Source organism: Empidonax traillii, unplaced genomic scaffold (assembly GCF_003031625.1).
Source record: "Empidonax traillii isolate 1590-97213 ecotype Southwest subspecies unplaced genomic scaffold, ASM303162v1 scaffold860:size262352, whole genome shotgun sequence".
NCBI classification, from domain to species: domain Eukaryota; kingdom Metazoa; phylum Chordata; class Aves; order Passeriformes; family Tyrannidae; genus Empidonax; species Empidonax traillii.
Genome location: NW_020956053.1, coordinates 33,828 through 59,785, shown reverse-complemented (window position 1 = coordinate 59,785; position 25,958 = coordinate 33,828). Strand labels below are relative to the sequence as shown.

General features: G+C 35.5%; 1 protein-coding gene across 1 annotated transcript in view; it reads left to right on the top strand.

The window, feature by feature from the left end:
* Positions 1–25,958, top strand: part of LOC114067090 (CUB and sushi domain-containing protein 3-like) — a gene marked incomplete at its 3' end in the record, with an annotated part of 184,081 nt that overhangs the window by 142,361 nt on the left and 15,762 nt on the right. Inside the window, exon 4 of the mRNA XM_027902282.1 lies at positions 6,674–6,868. Coding sequence (XP_027758083.1) covers positions 6,674–6,868 — 195 coding nt within the window. The remainder of the gene's footprint in view (positions 1–6,673; positions 6,869–25,958) is intronic.

The window sequence follows — 25,958 nt, the reverse complement described above, 5'->3', positions numbered from 1 at the left end:
GGGGGTTAATTGGTGTCCTCAGCAGTTGTACAGGAATTTACTGCAGATAAAGCTCTAATCAAAGTCAAGTGGAATTTGATAAAGTGGCTGGTGTTGTTAACTTTACTGCTTTCCTAATTGTCTGGTCTTCACCTGTTTTTCATTCCCTTCAGGTAACACTTTAGAAGTGTGTCTGATGGGGGAATGTCAGATTTAACCATACCTATTAAAGCATTTAATATTAGAGTCATCTTTCTGTTGATATCACTTGGTTCGAGGTTATGCTTTCCTATGGTAAAATTAGTGACTGCCATTTTCTTTTTGTATGATCCTTTAGCTCTCCAGTGCTGTTCTGTGTCTGCAGCTGATTTAAACAGATATTCTGAACAGCATATTGCATGTGAAAGGAATGTGTTGCAAACCCTGGACCGTTTACTGTGTTACATTTATCCTGCTCACTGTCTCAACATTACTACACTATTACAATTATGAATATTTTTCTTCACATATCCTCAAGGGTTTTTTGCTGTGCTGCTTCTTGCTGTTTCCTTACTTGTAGAAGAATTATATACATGAAGTTCTAACTTAATGCTAAAACAAGTTTATTCCTGTTAAAATAGCATATGACTTTAAAGCTATAAATAGAAACATTCTCATGTTACTAGCAAAGAAGATAAATCCAGTGATTGTTTCATGGTACTTAGAACCAAAATTCAGTATAAAAATCTAAATTTAAAGTTCCCTTAGGACATAAGCTAATCAGTGGTTTTACTTTAGATAATCCAGTTCCTCTGTCATTTTTTGACATGCAAATAATTTCAAAAGGACAAAAAAAGGAAAATTATGTCATTCATTAAAAAATAGGTAAGAAACTGCAATGTAATTAGCTGTATTATCTTTAGTGAACAGTAGAGACCCTCAGTGAGGTAACTATTGCAAAGGTATTCATTGAGAGAGCAATTAAGAACAGGAAAATAAAAAAACCATGCTTTACCTTGTTTTCCTTTAGAGAAAAAAACCCCAGACTTCTCACACTTCCTCTTCCTTGCCTATTTATAGTTAAATATCAGAATATGACAGTCACTTCTGACTGATCCACAAAAAATACAGAAATTAAAATAAATATTTCAGATAAGTTTTGATTGTTAGACAAATGGTTTCTGTCATTGTTGTAAATAAATGTGAATTTCATAGTAGTGACTTGTATCTCGAGGTACCAGATTTGTTGGAATCAAGAGATAACTGCTTATGTTGCTGAACTTCTACAAAGGAGAGACCTATATTTTGGGGGAGGGAAATTTCATAGAATTGTAGAATCAGTGGTCACTAGACCATGGCACTAAGTGCCACATCCAGTCTCATTGTAAAAACCTCCAGGGATGGAGAATCCACCACCTCCCAAGGCAGCTCATTCCAATGCCTGATTACCCTCTCTGTAAAGAATTTCTTCCTAATATCCAACCTAAACCTCCCCTGACAGAGCTTAAGACTCTTGTCTTACTGATAGTTACCTGGGAGAAGAGACTGACCTCCACCTGGCTACAACCTCCTCTCAGGTAGTTGAAGAGAGTGATGAGGTCACCCCTGAGCCTCCTCTTCTCCAGGCTAAACAATCCCAGCTCCCTCAGCCTCTCCTCATAGGACTTCTATTCAAGTCTCTTCACCAGCCTGGTTACTCTTCTCTGAACCTGCTCCAGAACCTCAATGTCTTTCCTGAACTGAGGGGCCCAGAACTGGATACAGCACTCCTGGTGTGGCCTCATCAGTGCTGAGTACAGGGTCAGAATCACTTCCCTGATCCTTCTGGCCACACTGTTCCTGATTCAGGCCAGGATTTATTTAATTCAATACCTGATGTCTTTCTTTTCTCTCTGAACCCTTCATATTTGTGCAGTTAAATTGACACTTAGATACTATTGTTTTTATTTTTTTTCCCCCTTCACTTTACTGTTATTGCCTACTCCATTTTTTTTCTGTGATTTCCTTCACTCTGTAATCTCAAGTGGAACAGGTGTGTATATGTGTATTTCTATATGTATAGAATCATAGAATCATAGAATAGATTGGGTTGGAAAAGACCTCCAAGATCATCGAGTCCAACCCCTGATCCAACTCCAATTACTAGATCATGGTACTAAGGGCCACGCACAATCTCTGTTTAAAAACCTCCAGGGGTGGTGAATCCACCACCTCTCTGGGCAGGCCATTCCAATGCCTGATTACCCTCTCTGTAAAGAATTTCTTCCTAACATCTAACCTAAACCTCCCCTGGCAGAGCTTGAGCCCATGTCCCCTTGTCCTATTGTTGGTTGCCTGGGAGAAGAGCCCAACCCCCACCTGGCTATAACCTCCCTTCAGGTAGTTATGTAGTATGTAGGAAGAAAACAGCATACTCACCAGTTAATTCTTCTAGTCCCTGTTAATCTAGACCATACTTACTCATATATTCAGAGCAGTCTGAGTGTGAACAGAATAGAAAGTAGGAAAAATATACCTTTTGAGAAAAATAAGGAAAGTCTTATGAGGTAGAAGCTATATATCTAAGTTACTATTTTGGTTTATAAAACCTTTGGAAAACTATGTGCAACTAAAGTAAGCCATTAAAAAGTTCAGTATAGACAAATTTTGGACAATGGAATTTCAGGCTACTTCATGTTGTTACAAATGCATCATCTGTCCTAATATTTGGAATGTAGAGCCCTCCCTATTGCCACACACGTGCTACATGCAGCACTTCTGAAATCAGTCTTGAGTCTTCAATACCAGAACATTCTTGCTTGGCAATAAGATAAAGTACATAAGCATAGCTTTTCCAAGGGATACCTGTTAACAGACATGTTCTAGTATTTCCAGGCACACCAAGCCCTGTCCCAAATGACAACTGGAGTGGTGCCTAGAATGGCATATTCTCTGGACCATACTCAGGTTTGTATGGCAGAGGAATTACTGCTTGGAATATTAGACATGAGTGAACAAGCAGTCTGGGACTGGTACCATGCAGTAGTCGAGGGAGATATCCAAACTGAGAGTGTAGGGATACCAGAAATATTTCATTACAAAACTACTAAAGGAAGAAAATATTAGCCTCTTTTGGAATATTACATACGTCTTTCAATCAGTGAGTACTCATGGAGATGTACATATTGATAATAGTTTTCACTTTATATTGGAGAAAAATGGAATCGTAGTGATTTGCAATAGCTGTGAAAAAAATCTGAAAATATATGGATCAAGCCCTTCAAAAAAATAAAATTATTTGTGTTCCTAAATTTCTAATACCATATTTAGTGTGTGAAGAACATTAGTCTTCAGCACTAAGCTGAATGGAATGCAATGATATGACAAATGCTTTTTTTACTGGAATATTTGAAAATACTTGTTTTGGATATTTGGAAATGAAATGACTAATTTTAGGTTTAGGCAGTTTATGGAGGACAAGTGCTACTCTTGATTTCATAAATGTCATAACAACAAAAAACCCACCACTATTCCTGTCTTAAAATCTGAGTAAAAAGAAGGTAAATTTAAAATTTCTATATCTGGTCCTGATTTGTTTCTGCTTGAGTGAATGCTGACAAAGAGTCTAAACTTCTGTCACCCTTGATTTTGGAAGAATTTTCAGAAGTAATATTTAATATGATTTATTTTGAATAAGTTTTTAATTAGTATTTATAAGTGGTGGAAATTGTGCTAATTAAGTCTTTAAATACTTAAAGTCTTAGACCATTTGAACTAAGCAGAACTCTCTGAAATATATTTACCCACAGTTTTTTAACAGAATTTCTATTTACATTAATAGCATTAATGTAATAGAAACTTATTGAACAGCATTGAAGGATATGTTAGTGTTTTATGATTATGTAAAAAAGAGGACAAATAGGGTCATACGTATCTTGTTTACAAAATTAAATCTAGAACAAAGAAAATTCCTACTTGGAAAGAGATTGAAACAACTAGGACAGCTTGCTTTAAAAAAGAAATGAGAAATAATAAGGAATAAAAATGCAAAGAAAGTAGAATAGTGTAAAAAATTCAATTACGTTTATTTTCAGAGTACATGAACAAGGAGAAGTTCAACTAAATTACAATGTGGCAAATTTAAAAGGAAATACTTTTGCAGTCTTCTTATCAGTAATGATTATCAGAATGTCATTGAAGTCAAGAATCTGTGCAGAGCTGTGTAAAAATTACAGTCTAGTTTGGCAATTCCTGTGTTCCCTGACAGATGACAATCTCAGAGTAACAATCTGTAGCTTTAAATGGCACAGAGTTGGTAGGACAGTGTCACATACAGTTTGAAAATAGATACTACCTATCAGATACTACCTATAGGTGAATTATTCCCCTCCCTCCCCACCCCCCTGGTAATGCACTTGTATATGTTAAAAATGAAAATACAGAATACACTAATGTAATTAAAAGTGTAAAACTTATTTTCTACTTTATTATCTAGAATCAGTAATAAAATGGCTTGAAGGGTTAGAAGTAGTAACTTACTCCCTACCCAGTTTCATAATGTTAAAAAGTTAATGAAAAATGCCAAGTATTCCTTTTAGATGAGTCATAAAGTATTGCAACTGGAAAATTAGTTTTATTTTAGAAGGAGGGTGATTTTTAATTAGTGCTTTAAAATATAATATAGTTTCATAAGAAGAAATGGCCTTCTGTCGGTAATTCTTAGTGAGACAACAGTAAGAGTAAAGGAAGCAATTTTAGGCAGTAACAGTTAAGGACATTGGTAATCTTTATATTTTTTATTTCAAAGGACAGGGCATCTTTCTGTGCCCTGTTACGAAGCCCTAAGAGATACAGACTTCTGAAAAACTTCATTTTGGAGAAGTGGAAAATGAAAACACTGTCTAAAGGCAGAGTTTTCAAGTTAATATAATATGATTCATACAATAACCAAAATCCATAGGATCATATTCTTACCTCTATTCTGACATGCTATGATGATAAATACTAAATTGTATGGCTTTGAAAACAGTTAAAGGATTTAAAAGAAATCCATTTGCACAAATATGTGGAAATAGATGTAGCATTGCCTTCTTTGTAGAGCTTGCAAGCAGATTTGAGGACATGAGTGTTGCTTCAGCACAGAACCCTTCGATAAAGCAGTGGTGAGAATATCAACTCTTTAGGTGAGCTTTGAGGTGACCAAGATGAGATAGGCCACTTTCATACTTCTGTGTTGGGTCATTGTGCAAGGCAATGAAAGTCAAATACAGAACCAAAGAGTTTGTTATGTAAGAGAAAGCAAGAAATGGCAACAATGACATCAGCAACTAATATGCATATTTAACACATCCCATCAAAACAAGGTTGGTACATTAACTCTTTCAGATGAACTCATTGGTATAATAAATTTTTTTTATAATATTATGTATATATGGATACATAGAGAATATACTTATGACTATTGGATTCTGCCTTTTAAAAATTGTTACATAGTTTTGTTCCGTGGCTGATATCAGAAATGTAGTAGTATATCCTAGTTCTTGGAATGGAAGTTTGAGAATGTAATGAATCTCATGAGCCATACTGTTTGTTTTGATAAGCAATTATATCTTTTTTCTTCAATTGAAACCTACTCTGACAGTTTGGACATTTAAAGATGTTGTGCACACACTCATGAGCCCATCAGGGATGCTGAAGAATAATTTAGTCACATAGAACTCAGGAAAAGAAATTGAAGCAACATATACATACCTTCTGTCATTTTCCTTACTTTGTAGATTGAGGAAATTTGGTATGAATTCAAATAAAGGTTTACATGATTTGTCTCTTCCCCATTAGCATTAGGCTGGTAAGAGCTTTGAAGAGCTCAGGATGAGAGCGTGAAATATCTTTTGCTCAAAAGATCATTTGCACAAAATCTATCTTTTAATGTCCATTAACCAAAGGACTTCAGAAAGAAATGGTTGAAAATGTAATCATGCTATTTATGATCCTGGAACAACAGTCGAAATAGTACACAGTTGGAGTATGAGTTCCAGCTAGTAAAACTGAACTCTAATTAATGCCCTCAGAGGTCAGACCAACAGCAGACATGAGTCATTTTGGATTCTCAGTGGTTTAAAGCTCTGCGTTAGAGTAGAAGTCACCAGATCTGTGGCATTTTATTTACATTGTTAAATGGACTAATCTTTGCTCAGAAATCAGTTACCCACAGTATCTCATCACTTTTGCCTCATAATCTAAAAGCTATTAAACAGATTCCTGATCATGCTCAGGCTTATTCTTGTTAAAATTTTCTCTTGTCTTGACTACTTTTATTTTTTCTTGCAAATTTTGTTCAGTTGGAATCTGATGTTCTTTCATTACTGTAATGCAGTTTTGTTTATTGTCTTGCATTTGTATAACCTGAAAGTCAGAAAATATCAAGTTCCTTTGCTTCCTGTATCTATGTAATGGATTCCTTCCTGTCAATTTAACAAAGAAACATGAACTTATCTATAGCTGGAGATCAAGGAAAACCTCATGCTCATTTTCATCTACCTTTGCATATGTGGATACAAAAGCAGATATTAAATAGACTAAGTCAGTAACGAATTTTCAGTGTTAAGAGTTGTATAATATCCATGAAAATGCTGTCTGTCCAAAACCGTCTTAATTTATGTGTTCTATATTCTCAAGAAAAATGAAGCATTGATTTATAAAAACGTTGTAAGTAATAAATATATATTTGCTCCAGAATTACAGAGCAGTTCCTGTGGCAATCCGGGAGTTCCACCAAAGGGTATCTTGTACGGTACAAGATTTGATGTTGGTGACAAAATCCGATACAGCTGTGTAACTGGATATATTTTGGATGGACACCCCCAGCTTACTTGCATAGCTAACTCTGTGAATACAGCATCATGGGACTTCCCCGTTCCTATCTGTAGAGGTAAGAGAAATCCTACAGCAAAGTTCTTGAATATATACATTAGTATGAACAAATTTTTATCTCTGTATTGACAATTTTTAAACTATGATTAAAGAAAAGCCCTCTTGAATATTTTGATCTCTTCCTCACATATATGATGTATCTCAGCATGTATACCTACTACATTTTAGGTCAATATTCTATTAAAATTATGTTTATCATCTATTTAAAGATATATGTTATGTAACAAGAATTAGAAACGTAGTAATAAGTAGAATATAAATATGTACAACATATTTACAACTATGAGAATGTCAATTAGGGATGTATTAGTACTTCCTAGGGACTGACTTTTTGTCGAGCAGTAAATTGGATATTGAACAAATAGAAATTTGAAACTGCCAGAACAATTGAACTACAGAGTGTTGCCTCATTGTCAGTCAGGTTTGGTTATCTTAAGATTTCTATAAAGGATATCCCTTGTATTCTAACAAATATAGGTCAAATTCTTTTTCATCACTAATATTAAAAATATAGCAGTAGTAGGGAATCCTGTTTTATGGGTAAATCTTATTTTCTGAGACTATTAGATAGAAATAATGTTTGCAGAGTAACAAAAGGAGCCATGCTGATAAAATGGAGACATTATCACTACTATACCCAACCAAATACAATAAAGATAGTATTCTGATGAAACATTCATGTCAGTCAAGCCTAAGCTCAGTTTCTAGATTCACAGGTTAATTTTACAGAATACAACATTTATATTTGTTTAAAAACATTGATACAATCTTGCAGAGGCTATAAAAACATTCCAACTGAAATTAGCATTCCGATAAATTCAGTTTGGTTAAACATGGTTATCCAGTATCATAAAAAAGTAGTTATGTATGAGAAATGTGTATCATTGGAAATACCATGCTATCATTTCCTGTTTTTGGCCTAGAGTTATTTCATATGTTTATCCATGCTCTTGAGGAAATTACAAACTTATTTTTAATAATCCTATTTTCCATTAAAATTATAACTTTTGAATCTTTCCCTCCTACTTACCAGAAAAATGCTAGCTCATAAGGAAGGAGATAGACAACTGAGGCATAAAGCCAAATTTTGTTTCTGGAGATGATAATACACAAGATTTGATGAGAATATGTTAAATTGCAAAAACTTACATTTGTAACAAAGTAGAAGTCTAACAGGCTTTACTGTAGACCATTTTTCAAATTCTAGATTCGCCAATTTTGAAATGAATTGGCATAAAAAATTGCAGTCATAAATGAGGAATATGAGAGACTGGAACCTGATGCTTCCTCTCACTAGTCAGTCATCACAGTCACAATGTTACGCACACAATGTTTTCTTTAATACAACATTTTTTAGTAGATCTTTTGATATATTTTGAGTTTTTTCCAAGGGGACATGAAAATATACAGTGTATATTTTAGCTGGAGTAATAAACTCCCAAAGTAACCCTGTGGTTAAATAAGGCTAAGCAGAAGACTACCACATAAAAATATGAAAAACATGTTCTTTCTTACTCATCATTAGAGAGGTCATTTTCTAAACAGCATCACTTTTTAAGGCAAAATAGAGTTAACAAATTGAAAATTATTCAGAAAAAGATGAAAAAAATTCTGATAGGTTTCAAAATTGCCTATAGACTGAAAGAACTCAAACTTTTCAGTGTACGTGAAAGAAAATAAAGAGATGGCTTGATTTACTGCAGAAACTCCAACAGAAGGAAAACATATTTTTGACAAGACAGTTCTCTGATCAATAGCAGTGAAGAGTTTAAGGGGTAAAAGCTTGATGAATAAAGAATAAAAAAACCCCAAGGTACACACTTTAGTAGCGGTGATTACGAACTACTGAAACAGAACCTAAGAATGTGGCAGACTCTTGATTTAAATCTTAACATAATGGCTTCAAGGCTTAATGCACCAAATTGCTGTTAAGGTATTTTTGCTCTGTGTTCAATTAAAAAAAAAAAAAAGAAAAAAGAAAAAAACATCTAATTATTTTTAGTAGTTCCTTCTATGAGTCTATGTTTGATATCAGAAACATCCAACTTTACATTTAAAACATACCCTTGTGATTCCAGTCTAGTGATTCTCTCCTAATTTTGCCGAATGCAATTATACAACACGGAATTCTGTAGAAGGTTGCTAAAGGTGATTACTCACTAATGAGCTTCTGATCTCTTTGTCACTGTTTGCCACGGAGACTCTCTTTGATTAAACACTCATCCTTAAAGATTTCCTCTGATAAATGTCTTATTATTCTCTACCAATGGTCATTAAATCTAAAAAAGAGAATCCTGACATGAACAAGTGGTGTATAATTTCCAGATTTTGAGAGTATATATGTAAGAATTAATATTTTTCAATACTAAAGAACTTGACTACTTTTTTTGGGTTGGTTTGCCTTTTTTGTTTGTTTGTTTGTTTTGTTTTGTAGATGGGCAGGTCTCTCCAGACGTGCGCATACTAGTTGTCCATTTTAATATAATTAGTTGGCTGGGGCAAATACAGAGTTTTTCAATGCCATGACCTAGGAAATACTTTTGTTTTGTTGGAAAAAAAAATGCCCTAAGAAAAGATCAAAAGTATATTTTATTCAATATTAGGTTGGGGTTTGTTTGTTTATTTTACCTTTAGAAAATAAATTGCAAAGTTCTGAATTTACAGCATGCTTAGAAGTCAGCAGACTTAAGCTCATAAATGTCTGTAAATCATCTGTGTGTAAATATCATTGTCATCTGCCTCTTGTAATTCAGAACAAGCACATTTGGGGAGTATTTTTTTTTCTTTTTCTTTCTTTTTTTTTTTTTAATAGATCAGTCCTTTTACCATGCCTTCCCCACAGACTGATGTCTCAAAATGGGGAATTTAATTGGAAACAACAGTGTTTTATATTTCCACAATCATACATACTACTAAATGCTTTTCAAAAGTTGTTGTTATGTCATTAGTAATGACATCTCCTGTCTGGAGGTGTGAAGTCTGGGGGCAGCCTCAGCTGTGGTGACCATGAAAATGTGCAGTTCAGTATTGGGTGAGGAGGGAGCAGGGCAGCAAGTAAGATTACAACTATGGTCTTCAGGAGGGCTGATTTTAGCCTCGTCAGGGATCTTCTTGGAAGAATCCCATGGGACCAGGCCCTGAAGGGAAGAGGGGTCCAAGAGAGTTGGGTGGTATCCAAGGATCATTTCCTCTAGACTCAGTAATAATAATGAATGCCAATGAGCAAGAAATTGGGCAAAGAGAGAGACCTTCATGGATGAATAAAGAACTCCTCTCATTATTGCAGTATAAGCAGGAAACACACAGTAGATTGGATACATGGTCAGGCCACTTGATTATGAATATAGAGAGGTTGTCAGAGTAAGTAGAAATGAGACAAGGCAGGCCAAGGGCCATCGAGAATTAAATCTGGTCAACAATGTCAAGAACAAGAAGGGTTTTTTCACATATAATAATAATAACAAAAGGGAAACAAAGGGAAACAAATGTGTGTCCATTCCTAAATGAAGGGAGGACCCTGGGAACAGAGGATGCAAAAAAGGCAGTTATTGAATGCCTTCTTTGCATTGTTCTTCACTGACAAACCAGTCCTCAGGGATCTCTGACCCAGGAGAGCAGGATAAAGGGATTTTGGAAGTAAGACTTTCCCTTGGTTAAGGAAGATTGGGTTAAAGAACACCTAAGCAAACTTGACATCCACAAGTTCATGGGCCTTCATGGGATGAATCCACAAGTGCTGAGAGAATTGGCAAATTCCATAGCAAGACCACTTACGATCATCTTTGAAAGGTTTTTGGAAGGTGCCTGAGGACTGGAAGAAATCACATCACACTGGTTTTCAAAAAAGGACAAGGAGGACCCAGGGAACTACTGGTCAGTCAGCCTTACCTTAATCCCTGGAAAGGTGATGGAGTGCCTCATTCTGGAGGCCATGTCTATCCATATGGATGACAAGAAGGTGATCAGAAATAGTCAGCATGGGTTCACTAAACATAAATCAGGCTTCACCAACCTGATGACCTTCTATGATGAAACAACTGCCTGGATCAATGAGGAGAGAGCAGTGGATATTGCCTATCTTGAATCATCAAGGCTCTCAACACCGTCTTTCACAGAATCCTTGTAGACAAACTCAGGAAGTTGGACTGGATGAGTGGTCAGTGAGATGAATTGAGAACTGGCTGAATGGCAGATCCTGGAGGGTCATAATCCATGGCACAGGGTCTAGGAGGAGGTCTGTCACTAGTGGTGTCCCCAAGGTTCAGTACTGGGCCCAGTATTGCTTAACTTACTCACCCATTACTTGAAAGAAAAGGGGCAGATGTCTCCTCAGCAAGTTTGCTGGTGGCACAAAGCTGGGAGGAGTGGCCAATACCCTAAAGAGCTGGGCACCCCTTCAGAGGGACCTCAACAGGTTGGAGAGATGGGCACTCTGAAACAGTCTGAAATTCAATGAAGGCAAGTGCAGGACCCTGCACCTGCAGTAGAATAACCCCCACACCAGTACAGGCTGGGGGCTGGCCTGCTGGACAGCAGCTCTGCAGAGAAGGACCTGGTGGAGCTGGTGGACAGAATTCTTCCTGCTTGAGCAGGAAGGTTGGACCAGTCGACCTGCTCTGTTCCCTTCCAACCTTAACTATTCTGTGATTCTGTGAATTATACTGTGCATAATCCATGATTAGTTTTTAAATAAAGCCTTCTTCCCTGACAAATTAATTTTGATAAGGTTGTTTTCAGTAGTGAAATAGGACAGCAGCTTTATTATATCACCTATTCCTGAGCTAATGTTGCAGCTTGCAGTTCCTCCATAATGGAACACATTAGGAATAATTTACTAAAGGTAACAAATAAGTTTATGTTTATATATAATATTTTCATTCTATAGAGGTTAAAACAATTCAACACTTTCATAATCAGGGAAGTATTCTGACTTTTACATTTTTAAAGGTTTTCCTATTACACAGTAAAATGACTGTCATAAGAATCTCTATTCTAAAATTTACTGGATCTTTTTTAGAATTCAGAAATTTCAAGAACAGAATATGGTTGTATTTGTGTTCCTAGAAGTTCAGTTAAAATATTTTTGCTATTACCTGTACATATATCTACAAAATAATTGTCACTATAAAACTTCTGTTTGCATTTTTAACTAGAGGCCTTGTTTTTTAGTATTCTAAACTGATATGAATTTTGATTAGAGAAATGCACAACCCACTGATGATATGTTTCTCTTTTCCATGGGCAAAATGCATTTCTATTTTTTTACTATTTATTTCATATTTAGCTCATATTTTAAAATGTGATCTAACAGGTGTCAAGCTTGAATTAGAATATTCAGCTCACTATTGAATTATTTTGCCATTACCTCTATGCAGACTCCACTGAATTGGAAAATTTGTTAATTGCAAGTCATTGGCTTAATTGTGTAACTACATAGATACATGACTGTACATATTTCAACTACAGGAGGTAAGTTTTAGGTCAAATAAAACAGAAAGTAACTTCAAATAAAATTAAAGTGTCTATTAGACCTTCCAGTCCATTTTTCTTGAGTGGTTATATCTGTTTTTGTATGGTCTATAGTAGTATGGAATTTTGAAAAGAAAAAAAAAATTAATAAACTTCACATAACTACCAAGAAGTAATCATATAGCAATGTAAGCATTTCACAGACAGATAAATTTTTCTGCAGGTAGATTTTTGATTTTAAGACATCATGGCAAATAGAACCTAGTAATATAAGCAGTAAATAAGCTGACTGTGTGTTTTTGTTGTAAGATGGTCTTTGTAGGCTGTGGAGAGAACAAAGCAGGAGATAAAGTCAAAGTATGCACTTAATGCCACGTAGTGCATTAACTACTGGAACTGACAATATACACAGAGGAATATAGAGTGCTCTAACTTAAAAGCAGGAATAAATTACATCTCACAGGGAATGAGCAGTTTTTTGCCTGAAGCCAGTTCTTACATACAAACAGTTGTTACTGCTTATTCTTGGGAAAGTCCCAGTCAAGCTGTGTAAGTCTGGCTAAGAAACATGTTGGATTATTTAAAAGAAGTCAAAAAGAAAAGAAAACAAGAAGAATATTGTAGAATGATGTATATATATAAAAACAATATATATATATGAGCAATTTTTCAGAGCTTGTTCCACAGATAGTTTTCTCTTTATTTTAGCCATCTTTAAAATGTGTAATTTTTCAGACCAGTAGAATCAAACTCCTGCCTTTATGAGAAGCATTGAAATTACTCTCTAGTGTAACCTACCATACTTGTCTTTTCTCATTATATTAGTGTTGTTCTCAGAATGGTATCTGATACTCATTATTAGGGACATTTCACATAAATGCACAGTCTGCTTATGTGAACAAATATACCTGATCCTGAAGAATAGCAAATTCCCTTGTGAATTGTAATGTGTGAACAGATTCATGGATTTCTTATTGTTCTAAGTAGTGGTGAAACTTTACTGAATCATGCAAAGCTAACCTAAGTCTTTATTGATGTGTTGTAAACCAGGAAATTGGTACAGAAATATAAATGTTTTTATTATAGAATGATCATATATTCCTAACACTAATTCTAAAATACACTAGTTTTGCTGTACTAATAATAACAGTATTAGCATTACTAATATATACTGTCTGTTAAATAGAACTCACTGAAAATATACCAACAGCAATAATGATCTAACATTGTATGCATCCCTTAGTGAAACAACATCATTCATGAGAGTTCCAATTGGTTTTAATACATTAGATTCAGATCTAAAACATGCTGCTTTATTTTTTGTTAATGGTGGTTAAATAACTAAGTTCTTATGATGGGTGGAGAACTGATCATGTGGAAACTTATAGTGTGCAATGATGTGCTAATGTGGTACTGATGGTACTTTAAAAAAAAAATTACTAATTTTCAGAAAGTAAGCTTAGTATGGAAACCTTTTTAACAAAAGATAATTCAATTTTATTATCTTCATTTTTTAATCAGATTTCAAACTATCAGATATCTTAAAACATTTATTTCACTTGTCCTTTTTTTAAAAGTGTATATATCCTTGTCAGAATATTCATCAGAACATTAGAATCATAATTCCGTTTGGTTTACATAGTTTGACTTTGCACATCTTTGTGTGATTTCAGGAATTCCTGTCAGTACTGAAGGGAGTTGTGCTAATTAGAAACTTACAGCAGCAGTGGATTAACCCTCAGTTGGTATGATATAGTCCAGAGTAAAAAGGTATTTGGATCAAAATAATTAACATTCATCAGTGCAGTAACCATGTTAATTTTGAAAACAGGCCTCTTAAATTACATGTCCAAACAGTATATAGAGGACTGGGGAAAGGAGCAGAAATAACCTGTCTCTAAATAAATTAAATTCCATTTAGAAGAAGAAAGTGTAGATAATTATTGCAGAAAGGGAATGTTTGCAAACAGTTGTAGTTTATACCAGTGTAAGAATTACAAAAGATTGGTTTAACAACTGATAAAGACAATGAAGAGGAAAAGAGAAAGACCATATTTTAAATTCAAGAAATCTAACACAGTAACAAACAAAGTAAAACTTAAATACCAATTTTTTCAGTCCCATCTTGTGTTCAATCTGGGAATTAAGATTTCTTACACAAACAGGTGGAAGTTAGTTGGGGTGGACAGTGAAAGGCTTGAAACACTGCTTTTATCTCCTTTTGTAAAAATTTTTTAAAGCAAGGACAAAGGACACAGAACTTAATGATGTATTTACCATATTAACATATGCAACTGAAATTATGTTGAAAAATTTTGACTAAGAACAACATAACAGTGAGAATTATACCTGCAACTGAAAGGGGTGAAGATTTCTCTGAAGGATCAAGGTGAATAAATGGAAAAGAGGAACTTGGAAAAGTAAAATACTGGTTTAGTATAATGTTTGTCATCAAAGAACAATACTAGAGGTTTTAAGTACAACAAAGCCTTAGTCTTTCACATACTGTTTAAAACTAATTTCTAATAAAGTTTCTTTTTTAGAAACCTCTAAAGACTATTTTAAGAGGATGGGTGTTAAGTGCATAACTAGTTCAATTCCAGTTTGGGCTAATAAATTCTCTCTTTAGCATCATCTATTCTTCTTAAGTTCATTTTTATATGGTATTCCTGGGTAAATCCTTCATAGTTATCAATTAGCAGAAATAATATTTGTAAAATAATTTGAGGTACTTTGAAAGTAATTACTCAAATTCATTAATTCAGTTTACTAATCCACTTAATCCAAAAAGCTTTGCCATGGGCTTTTAAATAGACTAGTATATTTTCCTTACATTATTGAAATTACGGATTGAGAAACCTTTCAGTGTCTCTCACTTTCTGCCTAAAATGAGAATTTAACCATGCGTAAATAGAAATCATGAAAATATTTTTCAGTATTTAGATATCATTTTGCAAATCCTGATTTATAACTCTGATGTAATTACATCTAGAAGGCAGAAGTCATAACAAATTATTTTTCTGAGGAGTCTTTAAAGCTCTTCAAATATTTCTCAAAAAGAATAATTGGTTGCCAGTAGTGTTTTTTTCAGGCAAAATATTTCATTGCTAAAATTATAGCACATTTTACCATTCTTCAAGACTACATATGTCTAAGATTGCATTTTTCTTAGCCTAAAGTATGATTATTGATTCACCTATAGAACATGAATCTTGCTCTTCAGCAGTAATTAATCTTCTTGTTCTCATTATTGACAGGAGTGTTGCTGGTTTATTCAAGTATTGAGACATCATTGTTGGTGTCTTGTGAGATGGTTTTCAGAAATGTAGCCTGTTTTTAAAGTTACAATATTTACAATTGCACACTGATGAAGGAGTCTGAAGATGGTTCAGTTGTGTCACAAAAATAAACTTGGATTTTCACATAATTTATTCATCTCTTCATTCAGCTCTGCAAATTCAGAGGCTAAACCCAATCTGCCCTAAATTCCATTGAAAATGGAAGGGCATGTAATGTAAAAGCAATTGTAGCAGAATTTTGCTACATATGTATGAAAGAGTCCATCAGCACAGATTTAATTTCTCACAGAACTGACTGTAATGAACACATAGGTAAAAGGTCTGTTTTGTTAATTAATTCATCTGGTATAATGGCCTTTTGAGTTTTGTTCAGGATGAAACCTTTGATGGCAGATCTGTACAAGTGTAGTGCATAAAATTTCTTACACATTTCTGTCGATCAGGGGCGGAACTTATTTCATCAGCACAAAGCAATTTATGGACAGAGTTCTCTTTGCTGCACTCTCTCATAAAGTTGATTCTGGGTTCTTCTAAGACAGACTGAGAGGGAGTCAGAAACTCTACTGTGAGAATTTAAGATCACTAGTTGTTTCATCAGTTTAACTTTCCTAATCCAAATACTCTTTACACTGGCTGGTATTTTACAGTTTAGAGAAAGAAACCTCCCAGTGTGCAGCTATGTCTGAAGTTAGCTATGTCACAGTTACCTCCTGTCTTTCATTTTGAATGTTTGATGTTATATCCCAACATTATATATTTCATAGAATCACAGAATCGTCAAGGCTGGAAGAGATCTTTAAGATCATCTAATCCAACCATCAACCCAGTACCACCATAATCACCTTTAAACCATATCCTCTGGTGCCACATCCAGATGCCTCTTGAACACTTCCAGAGATGGTGATTCCATCACCTCCCTGGGCAATTTATTCCAATGCCTAACTACTCTTTCAGTGAATTTTTTCTTCTGCTATCTAATCTCAGCCTTCCCTGGCACAACTTGAGGCTATTTCCTCTTGAGGCATGACAGAAGAGACTAACCCCCATATTTCATATACTTTCCTTAACTTTTTCCCCCCCTAAGATTTTTAAATGTATATTTAAATTGTCTTAGAACTTCTAAAAATTCTATAACCAACAATGAAAAGAAAAAAATGTAGGTTTTGAGGGGTTTTTTGTGGTCTTCTAGTTCCCAGTTTTCTATTCTTCAGTGAACCATGAGGAAAATAGAAACCTTGTTCAGTATCAATACTTATACAATCAATTTGAAAAGTAAATAACTTTAGACTAGAAGCCATGGAAACCAGACATTTTGGCCCACATTTAAGTTAGGTAGCAGTGGATAGGTGTCAAAAGCAAAGGGTGCAGAATGATAGGCATATGGGAGACATCAGAAATGATAAAGCAGGGTAAAAGCACATCTGCCTCAAGTCAGCCTGGGACACAACCAAGAGTCACAGAAGTGTGATGTTGGTGGAGGAACTCAGATATGGTAGGTTAGCTCACATGGCTGGAGTGTAGTAAAGGAAAGTATGCAAACTCCTCAGAAGAGAAAGACAGAGAAGATGGTGTGGTGGCCTCTGTGAAGATGCACCCATAGATCTGCTGTTAGGGTTGCAGAAGGGGTTGGTTGAGAGCTTGTGGCTCAGGATCAGAGAACATAAGAACAATGAGAGAACTCATATTTTGAGTCTGTTACATACCAGAGGATAAGAGTGAAGAAATGTGTGAAGTGTTCTTTAAAATGCTCAAGGAAGTCTCTAATTCACACACTTCACTTCTCATAGACTTTATCCTTCCTGGTGTTTGTTGAAAAGGGAATAGGGCAGGATGAAAAGAGTAAAGATTTCAGATGATCCTAAAGAATCCATACCCATGTTTCACAGAGAGATTTATTCCCAGTAGGTAATTGTCCAGATAGTTTTAGAAACCTTCCCGTTTTCCAAAGGCAGTGTTTTTCCATATTTTGTATTTAATATTATTAGAAACAACTTTCATAATTTATTCCAAATGACTTTTTCTTCCTAAAATTTAAGCATGCTATCATAACCACCCCCTCCCCCCATATATCGTTTTGTTCCTGTGCGCATTAAAAAACAATTATTTTCTTCCTCTTTTAAACTTCATTTGACGTATATAGTTTTGACCTTCTTTAACTACATTAATCCTAATGCACTCTTACTGCACAAGTCAGGCTCAGGAGACCACTGGTAATTTTTGTTTATTTCTTTCTGATTGTTTTTAATTTACCCATGCTTTCTTTTGAAGTATTGGTCCCCAATTAGCAAAGAATTTTTATGTTTCATTGATCACAGCTTGTAGTTATAGCATGCTCTTTCTGGTCTCTGAGTGTGTCTAGTTATTCAATTAGTTAGTCTATAAGGGTTATTTTAACTCTTGTTCCACTTTTAAAATCATTTTGTGGGTTTTAAACAACATTTTTAATGAAAATAGTTTAGTTTTTTGTTTTTTGTTAAATGTTTTTTTTTGTTTATTTTGGTTTGGGGTTTGTGGGTTTTTTTTTTCAGAACAGGTTAATTTTGAATTCCAGGTAGATGGGCAAGGCCTTTATCTTTCTGTGTTGTCCATGTAATGAAGCACTTGTGGTACGGCACAAATAAAAGGGTTCCAGTAGCTGTAGACAAATCTGTCCACAGTCTGAGAATAATATGGTCTTTACTGCAATCTATAAATCTCCAGGCTGGCCAAAAATATGGTGTCAGATTCCAATTTTCTAACTCTATGAAGTAAAAAGCAAAGTGCATGCATTTTTGGGAATAATGCTGTAGTTTAACTCTTCATTTACTGCTATTTCTTTTCACACAAATACTGAAAAAGCAGTGTTTGGAGATTCAGTCCTCTTGCATCTTTGGGCATCAAGTGAAAATGGTGAGGCACTGTTTACTTCAAGTCCAACTAAAAGAATGATGAAAATTACTTTCTATACATTTGTTCATCAGAACATGATTAGAAGAAGCAGAGGTTTATATATAACAATAATAATTGTAACTTCATAAACAAACATTTGGGAATTTTCCTGTAATTGGTGATGAAAGTCAAAGGGTTTGTGTCTTTTATGCAAGTCATGTGGACATTATCCATACACAAAGGACTTATAAAGTGTTCAGTTTCTATCACTACTAAGAACATCAAAGACTGAAGTCAAATTTTATAATCATTAACAAACACTAGCACCCCATCACCTGGGTAAATCCTATTGAGGTGACTGATACTTACTGAGCTAGGGTTTGTCACCTATAAGTGGTACAGCAAATGGAAAAAGAGTACTCCACTGAAGGGAGAAAGCAAAAGAATGAACAGCAGAATAACCAATAGCTGTTTATCTGGATTCTCAAAGTACAGTAATGACTGTTTTTCTCCTTTCTAATTCCCTCACAATGTAACTTGACAGGGTAGTCAGTTCTTTTCATATAACATGAAGTAATGCATCACTCGTAGTACAAGATTAATAACTCCTGGGTGTTGCCATCTTCCTTGTTTAATTGCAAAGCTGTATTTAAAATGCAGCTAAGTCTGCAAAGTGACTTGCCAACAATTTCTCTTTCTAAATTTTCAGGCAGCCACGCTAGCTCTAGCTATTCTGGTATCTCTAGGTGCATGGTGATTCCATTAACCTCCTTTACTGGTCACTGTAGAAGCTCAGTAAGCTTGAATTGAGTAAGAAAAATGAGTATATACAACAGCTGTATGTATGTACACAGAAAAATTTCTGCTATTTAAAGAGACCTCTTAAAAGGGACTTTGATCCCCCACTTTGCAAATTTGTGTCTTGCTTTCTGAGCCTGTAAACTCTTGCCTTAAATTAGAAGCAGTCTCACATGCCTCACTCTCAGGCATAATTTGATGGCACTTTGGAGTACTATTTTTCATGTTACAGGTATAACATATTCTTTATTACAGTCTTGGAGTATTTTTTGTGGTTTTTTAGGTTTTTTTTTGTAAACAGAAATATACTCAACTATAATAAAAAAAAAAAAAACAAATATAAATTCAACATATAGTGAGTGTTCATGGTTTCTTTCCCTCTGACAATCACATATCAGTAGAGCTAGATCCTCCCCTTTTGATCCTGTTCCATCTGGAGCTGTCTGGAAGAATTACTGGATATTTCAGTCATGCATAGTTGACACAGTAAGCTATGTTTCATTTAACTTTCAAATGGCCTTATAATTATCAGATGAAAGATATTGTAAGTTAGATAATTTTGTGAGATACGTGGGGCACTGCCTTATTACTATAATTCTGTTCTTTTTACTTCTGTAGGTACCAACTAAAAGACATTTACTTCTCTGTGCTAAGGATAATTCTCTTATATTAAAACCAAAAAGGAGTCCCTCCAAAATTTCTGTACTGATGCAGCAGTTTGCACACACAATATTATACTCTGTTCATTAGCAAAATACACCAACCATCTTAATTATTTTTATATCATTTTTCTCCAGTTCATCTCCCATAGTGATACTTTTTTTTTTTTGTCCCAAAAGCCTTGATAAACCAGGTATTTCTTTTCACATATGTAATCATTTCCCAGTGTTATTTAAAGAATTGTAGTTACCAAAGAGACCAGAGTGCACTCCATCCTTCTTGGATGTATTTCAAATATTTTAGGATGACAAATTAATTCATTGATTTTATGTGAGAATAAAGAAACTTCATCTAGGGGTTGGAGTTTTTCATAGGAGTCAAGCTATCCAATGATTATATTGCTAGCAGGTTAAGCTAAGCTGATTCTTCTGATGTTCTGTTACTGTTAAAAGCAGCATTAGCATTTGCCTGTCATGATATCAAATTTTCCCTCTGAATTGCAGCTCTCTTCTAAGCATTCATATATAGCTACATGAAGGAATATTCATGTTCTTGCCGTGCCAAGCTTCCTGCTGATCGCCTTTAGTTTTGACTGCTAACACTTTCTGTGTCATTATTTATCAAACATATTTTAAATTGTGCATAAGCTACCAGGATGTTCTCTAAATGCAAAAACCTGAAGAATACATAGCAGTTAAAACCAGTTTAGGATGAAATGCCCATACAACATAGATGTGTTGAGATTGTAAGGAGAGATTACTTAGGAGAACATCTTTTTCTTTGCCTCAGTGCAGTGACACAGTCTTTGTAGAAGAGATTTATCCTTCTGATTTATCTTGCAAGAAACTTCTATTAGTATGTAGGTATTGTAAACCCTTTCTGTCTGCACCACTCTGCCATCTCCCTGCGAAGCATACTGAAATGCTTGACAACTCCTTCCATGAAGAAATTTTTCCTAATTGACAATCTAAACCTCCCCTGGTGCAAATTGAGGCCATTTTCTCTTTTCCTAGCACTTGTTAGCAGGGGAGAAGAGGCCAGGTGCTAAAGACTTCCCACCTCAGTACAACCACTTTTCAGGTAGTTGTAGAGAGCAATGAGGTCTCCCCTGAGCCTTCATTTCTCCAGACTAAACAATTCCAGCTACCTCAGCTGCTCCTCATAGGACTTGTGCTTTAAACCCTTCACCAGCCTTGATGCTCTTCTCTGGACCTGCTCCAGCACTTTGATGTCTTTCTTGTAGTGAGGGGACCAGAACTTGACACAGGATTCAAGATGCAGCCTCACCAGTGCTGAGTACAGGGGAATGATCACTGCCCTGGTCCTTCTGGCCACACTGTTGCTGGTACAGGCCAGGATGCCATTGGCCTTTTTGGCCACCTGAGCACACTGTTCAACTATGTCCAGCCACTGTCCTTTTGCACCAAGCACCTTTCCAGCCACTTTTGCCATGAATCTGAATGGTGATGGTAACAGACAAAAAAGAAAATAACAGGGGAAGTGGACAAGAGATACTATACTACTGGGAAGGGTAAAATATATGCTATTTTGGTAAGGGAAGACTATCTAGGAAGCCAACTACCTCACTTCCCTTTTTGTACGAAACTATAATGATGTTGTTGGACCCATGTTGTCTTTTTCCCATCCTACCTTTTACATAACTCCTGAAATGATTCTGGAAAAGCATATGCAAATCCAGGATGATATACATCCACACGTAAATCTTTCTTTCAGAACCGTAGTTTTCAGGCATTCATTTTATCAGATTTTTACTTCTTAAGTCTGGAGGTATCCACAAGAAATGCAAAAACATTTATTTAAGTATCATAAGATAACGTTGCTTTACAAACAGTATTTCCTCAACAGCACTTATCTAATTCTTAAGATTTCAGATACAATTTCTAAGTTTGGTCAGTGAGGGCAATTGTTTTACTGTTTTTCCAAGCTATGTTTACCAGAAAAACTGCAGGTTATTCTGGTCATGCAGTATCTTCTTCACTCTGTGATAACATGCTGGTGTTTACATGCCTTGTTTCTCCATTATCAATACTACCTCTGCTCACCAACTAGAGCCTTAGATAAATTGCTTGACCTAAGGTTCATATGTGCAGAGAAGAGCCAGAAAAGTGTGTCATGTATCCTGAAGTGCTAAGCCTGACACTGCATGTTAATTCTGTTTGTTCTGTGCTATTGCATATGGACTTACAACCATCCCAAGCACAATTACCTTCGGATTATATTTGTGTCTTATGTCTCCTCTGCTGTTTGCAAGACTACCTGCCATTTTGACCAAGGATGCTATAATGATCTTGCTATTAGCCAAATAATTTTCTCTAAGGCATAAATTCCAGCACTGCATACTATCCTCTTTGTGCCATGACTATGGAAAGGGCTTACAGACAATAATGATTTTGTTTCCCTCTAGTCCCAGAATAAATTAATATATAACCTGCACAATGTCAGAACAGGAGTCGATGGACTTGGTAGATTCTGCTGCACTTCAGCCATTTCCTAGCTAGGGCGGCACATGGAAGGTCCAATTAGATTTTCTAAATGTGCACAAATATTTACACGAAAAGCTCCCTTTTCCATGATCCCCAATATTTACTTTTTCAATGTTTGTAAAGATCAGACTTTTTTCTTTATTGCTGTGCAATCAGCTGCGTAACAGTCTGAAAGATCTATGGTCCACATCAAGAATTTCCTAGCAAAGAGCTTTGCCATCAATATTTAGATACATTTCAACAGTGGCTTGAAATTTATCAGCAACTCCTAGAATGTTAGGAGAACACATTTATTTCTGGACAATGTTGAGATATCTCTGTTTTATAAGAGCTTTCAGTTAGAGGATCAATATTGAACACTTTTTAGAAAAATATGTAAAAAGTGAAGATATAAGCATTACAATCTTATAAAAACCAAAAAATTTTGTAAAGTTAATGCTGTCTGACATATAACTTGTAAATTGAGGGATGAATATGGAATTCTGGAACAAAAATACATTTGTTTGCCTCCCCATCACCTATTTATTTAGGAAGTTCTGAAGATAAACTGTTCATATCTAAGCATATCATTTGTCATACCTACCTCCAAAGATTTCTTGTTGTTAAACTACCATTTCATCTTCATATCAAAATCTAAAGCAAACCCAAATAGCAAATGAAGATAAATGAACTGATTAAGTCACAGACTCTTCTAGCAGATAGGTAAACAGTCAACACATAATTTTCAAGGTCTTGTAACAGCCTGACCCAAGAGGCTGCAAACCTTGGTGAAATTTATTTTGTAACGCAATCGATAACTCAGAAAACAATCAGCAGTATTTAGTGTGAAACAATATTTGACAAGTAAAGCACGCCTGTGTAAACTAAAGCCTTATGTAGAATCTGAAAATGAGCACATAAAAACTGTTTTCAGAGCTGTCTACTGAGGAAAAGTATGGAAGTCCATCTAAGAATAAGACTGAAGCATATTCTATTCCCAGAGAAAGAAAGGAACTCAGGATAGTCCTGTCTTAAAGCATAGGCATCAGATATCTATTTGAAAGTGCCTGAAGAGCTGGTATGTGCTGTGTTTTAGGACCCAAATCCACTGACAGCGATTCTAGGTTCAGTATGTATGATGGGGTGTTTTTCAAACAGGAAGCGAATCTAACATTTTGTACATGCATATGTGAATATGCAAATTATGTCTTCTACTAAATATTCAAATAAATGCATAAAAATGAGTGTATTCTCACCAAGCTTCTATAAAAAAAAGAAATGCTGCACTGTTTGCATAGATTGTCTTGACACCAAATGTGTCAGATGGCTGGGTTCAATTCAGCTTGGTAGATTTAGGAGGTTTATTACAGAGTCATTTGGAACATTGTGCACTCTATTGCTTCTAAAAACTTGGATTTCTTTCTACCTATATTATTTAATTATTTTTTCATATATTTATATGTCTTTTTATATCTTTAACACATGGAAGAGAAGGATTGGTGTAAGTAAACCTAAGATATTGCCTTGTCCTTTTGTGTAGGGCAGTTGCATGTTATACTGTTTTACTTTTCTTTATGAAATTTATCCTGTGTCCTTCTTTGGGAATATAAGTGTGGTATTAAGTGAAGAGCTGTACTTGAAACATAAAACAAGTTGTTGCTAAACAATTAGGAAGCATTATGTGATCACCAGTTCCCTAGAGGATTCTATCCAGCACACTGGCAGGGTTTCCATGGAAACAAGAACCCTATTAAAGCCAAAAAGGCCTGTCTCTCTCCCATTTCTCTCCCTGCCTCTTTTTTAGCTAGTTTGTGTTGTGCATAAGCATTTCATTCCAAATGGTGCAGTAAATGGAAGGATTTAATCCCCTCATTAAAGGGAATATATTGCTTTCCATAATAAGCTCTGAAATTCTGTGGATCTTGTGCTGGTGTCCTAATTTTAGGCAGTTTTACATTAAGGGGGTGTGATTATTTGCTTGCTGAGAGTAAAGGAGGACATGTGATCAAGACTCCTATTTTTCTGTCATGCTTTCTTTTTCTAGCAGCTTTAAGAAAAAGGAAAATTATAAGAAGAATGAGGCATGTGACTTACATCAGCTTACTAACTTGTTTACTCCATATCTGAATTTCTGTAGTTCTTAAAGAATAATAACTCTCAGAGTATGGGTTTTTTTCTTGGACTGAAATGTTTGCATTTAAACATTTCTACTGGGCTCTGAACTATGTGTATGCAATTGAGATGTTTGATGACAACTGCAGAGAAATCATACTTGCGAAAAAAACATCATTTAGCTGAGAAAACATTTTAATGAAAGAGTCGTTCAACAGGACGACAGTAAACACATTGTAAAATCTGTCTTTGTAATGGAAATGAAACTGTGTTATCTTAGTAATATAAATATCATATTCTGTTCTGGGAATAATGAAAAATAAAGAGTTTAAGTGAAACTGGTGGGTTTTTTTCCATTTCTCATATGTTCCTTTCTTCTCATGATAATTCATTTTCATATTATGTGAATAATTCACATTAACACCATGTAACAGTTTTAATTCATTTGACAGCAGTTCTCAAAAATTTTAGGAGTTAGGAATGCTGATAGATGAACAAAAGAGTTAAAAAAGATCAACTTAAGTGAAGTTGCAAATCAGAGATGTATTTTGCTGGATTTGAAACAGGCAGAATGTGAAGTATTCCTCCAACCATCTTCAGTACAGAAGTCCAGGTAAGGACAGGAATAGATCATTTAAAATTACTATCACTGGCAAAACAAACTAGACTTGGGGAAATTAATTCATTACGAATCAAATCTGAGTAGGATAATGAGAAATAAAATCAAATATTTAGACAACTTCCCCTCACCCTCCTTTCTTCCTGGTCTTAAGTTTACTCACGATTTTCTCTGCCTCTTCCACCGAAACAGTGCAGGGGTGACAGGGAGTGGGAGTTGATGTCAGTTCATCACATGTTGTCTCTGCCACTTCTCCTCCTGGGGAGAACTCCTCACACTCTTCTCCTGCTCCAGTGAGAGGTCCCTCCCATGGGAAACAGTCCTCCACAAGCTTCTCCAAACTGAGTCATTCCCATGGGCTACAGTTCTTCTTGAACTGCACCACCATGGATCTCTTTCATGGGGATCAGTCCTTCAGGAATAGGCTGCTCCAGTGTGGGTCCCTCACGAGGTTACAAGTCCTACCAGCAAACCTGCTCCAGTGTGGTCACGTCTCTCCAAAGGGCCACAGGTCCTGCCAATCACAGTCTCCTTCAGATGCATCCACTTGCTGCAGCATGAGGTCTTCCAAGGGCTGCATATGGTGGGTATTCTGCTCCTTCGTGGACTTCATGAGCTGCAGGAAGACAGCCTGCCTCACCATTGTCTTCACCACAGATTGGAGGGAAATCTCTGCTGTGGCATCTGGAACACCTTTTCCCCCCTCTTTCTTCACTGAACTTGGTGTCTGCAGGGCTGTTTCTCATGTTCTCACTCCTCTCTCCAGCTAAAATTGCAGTT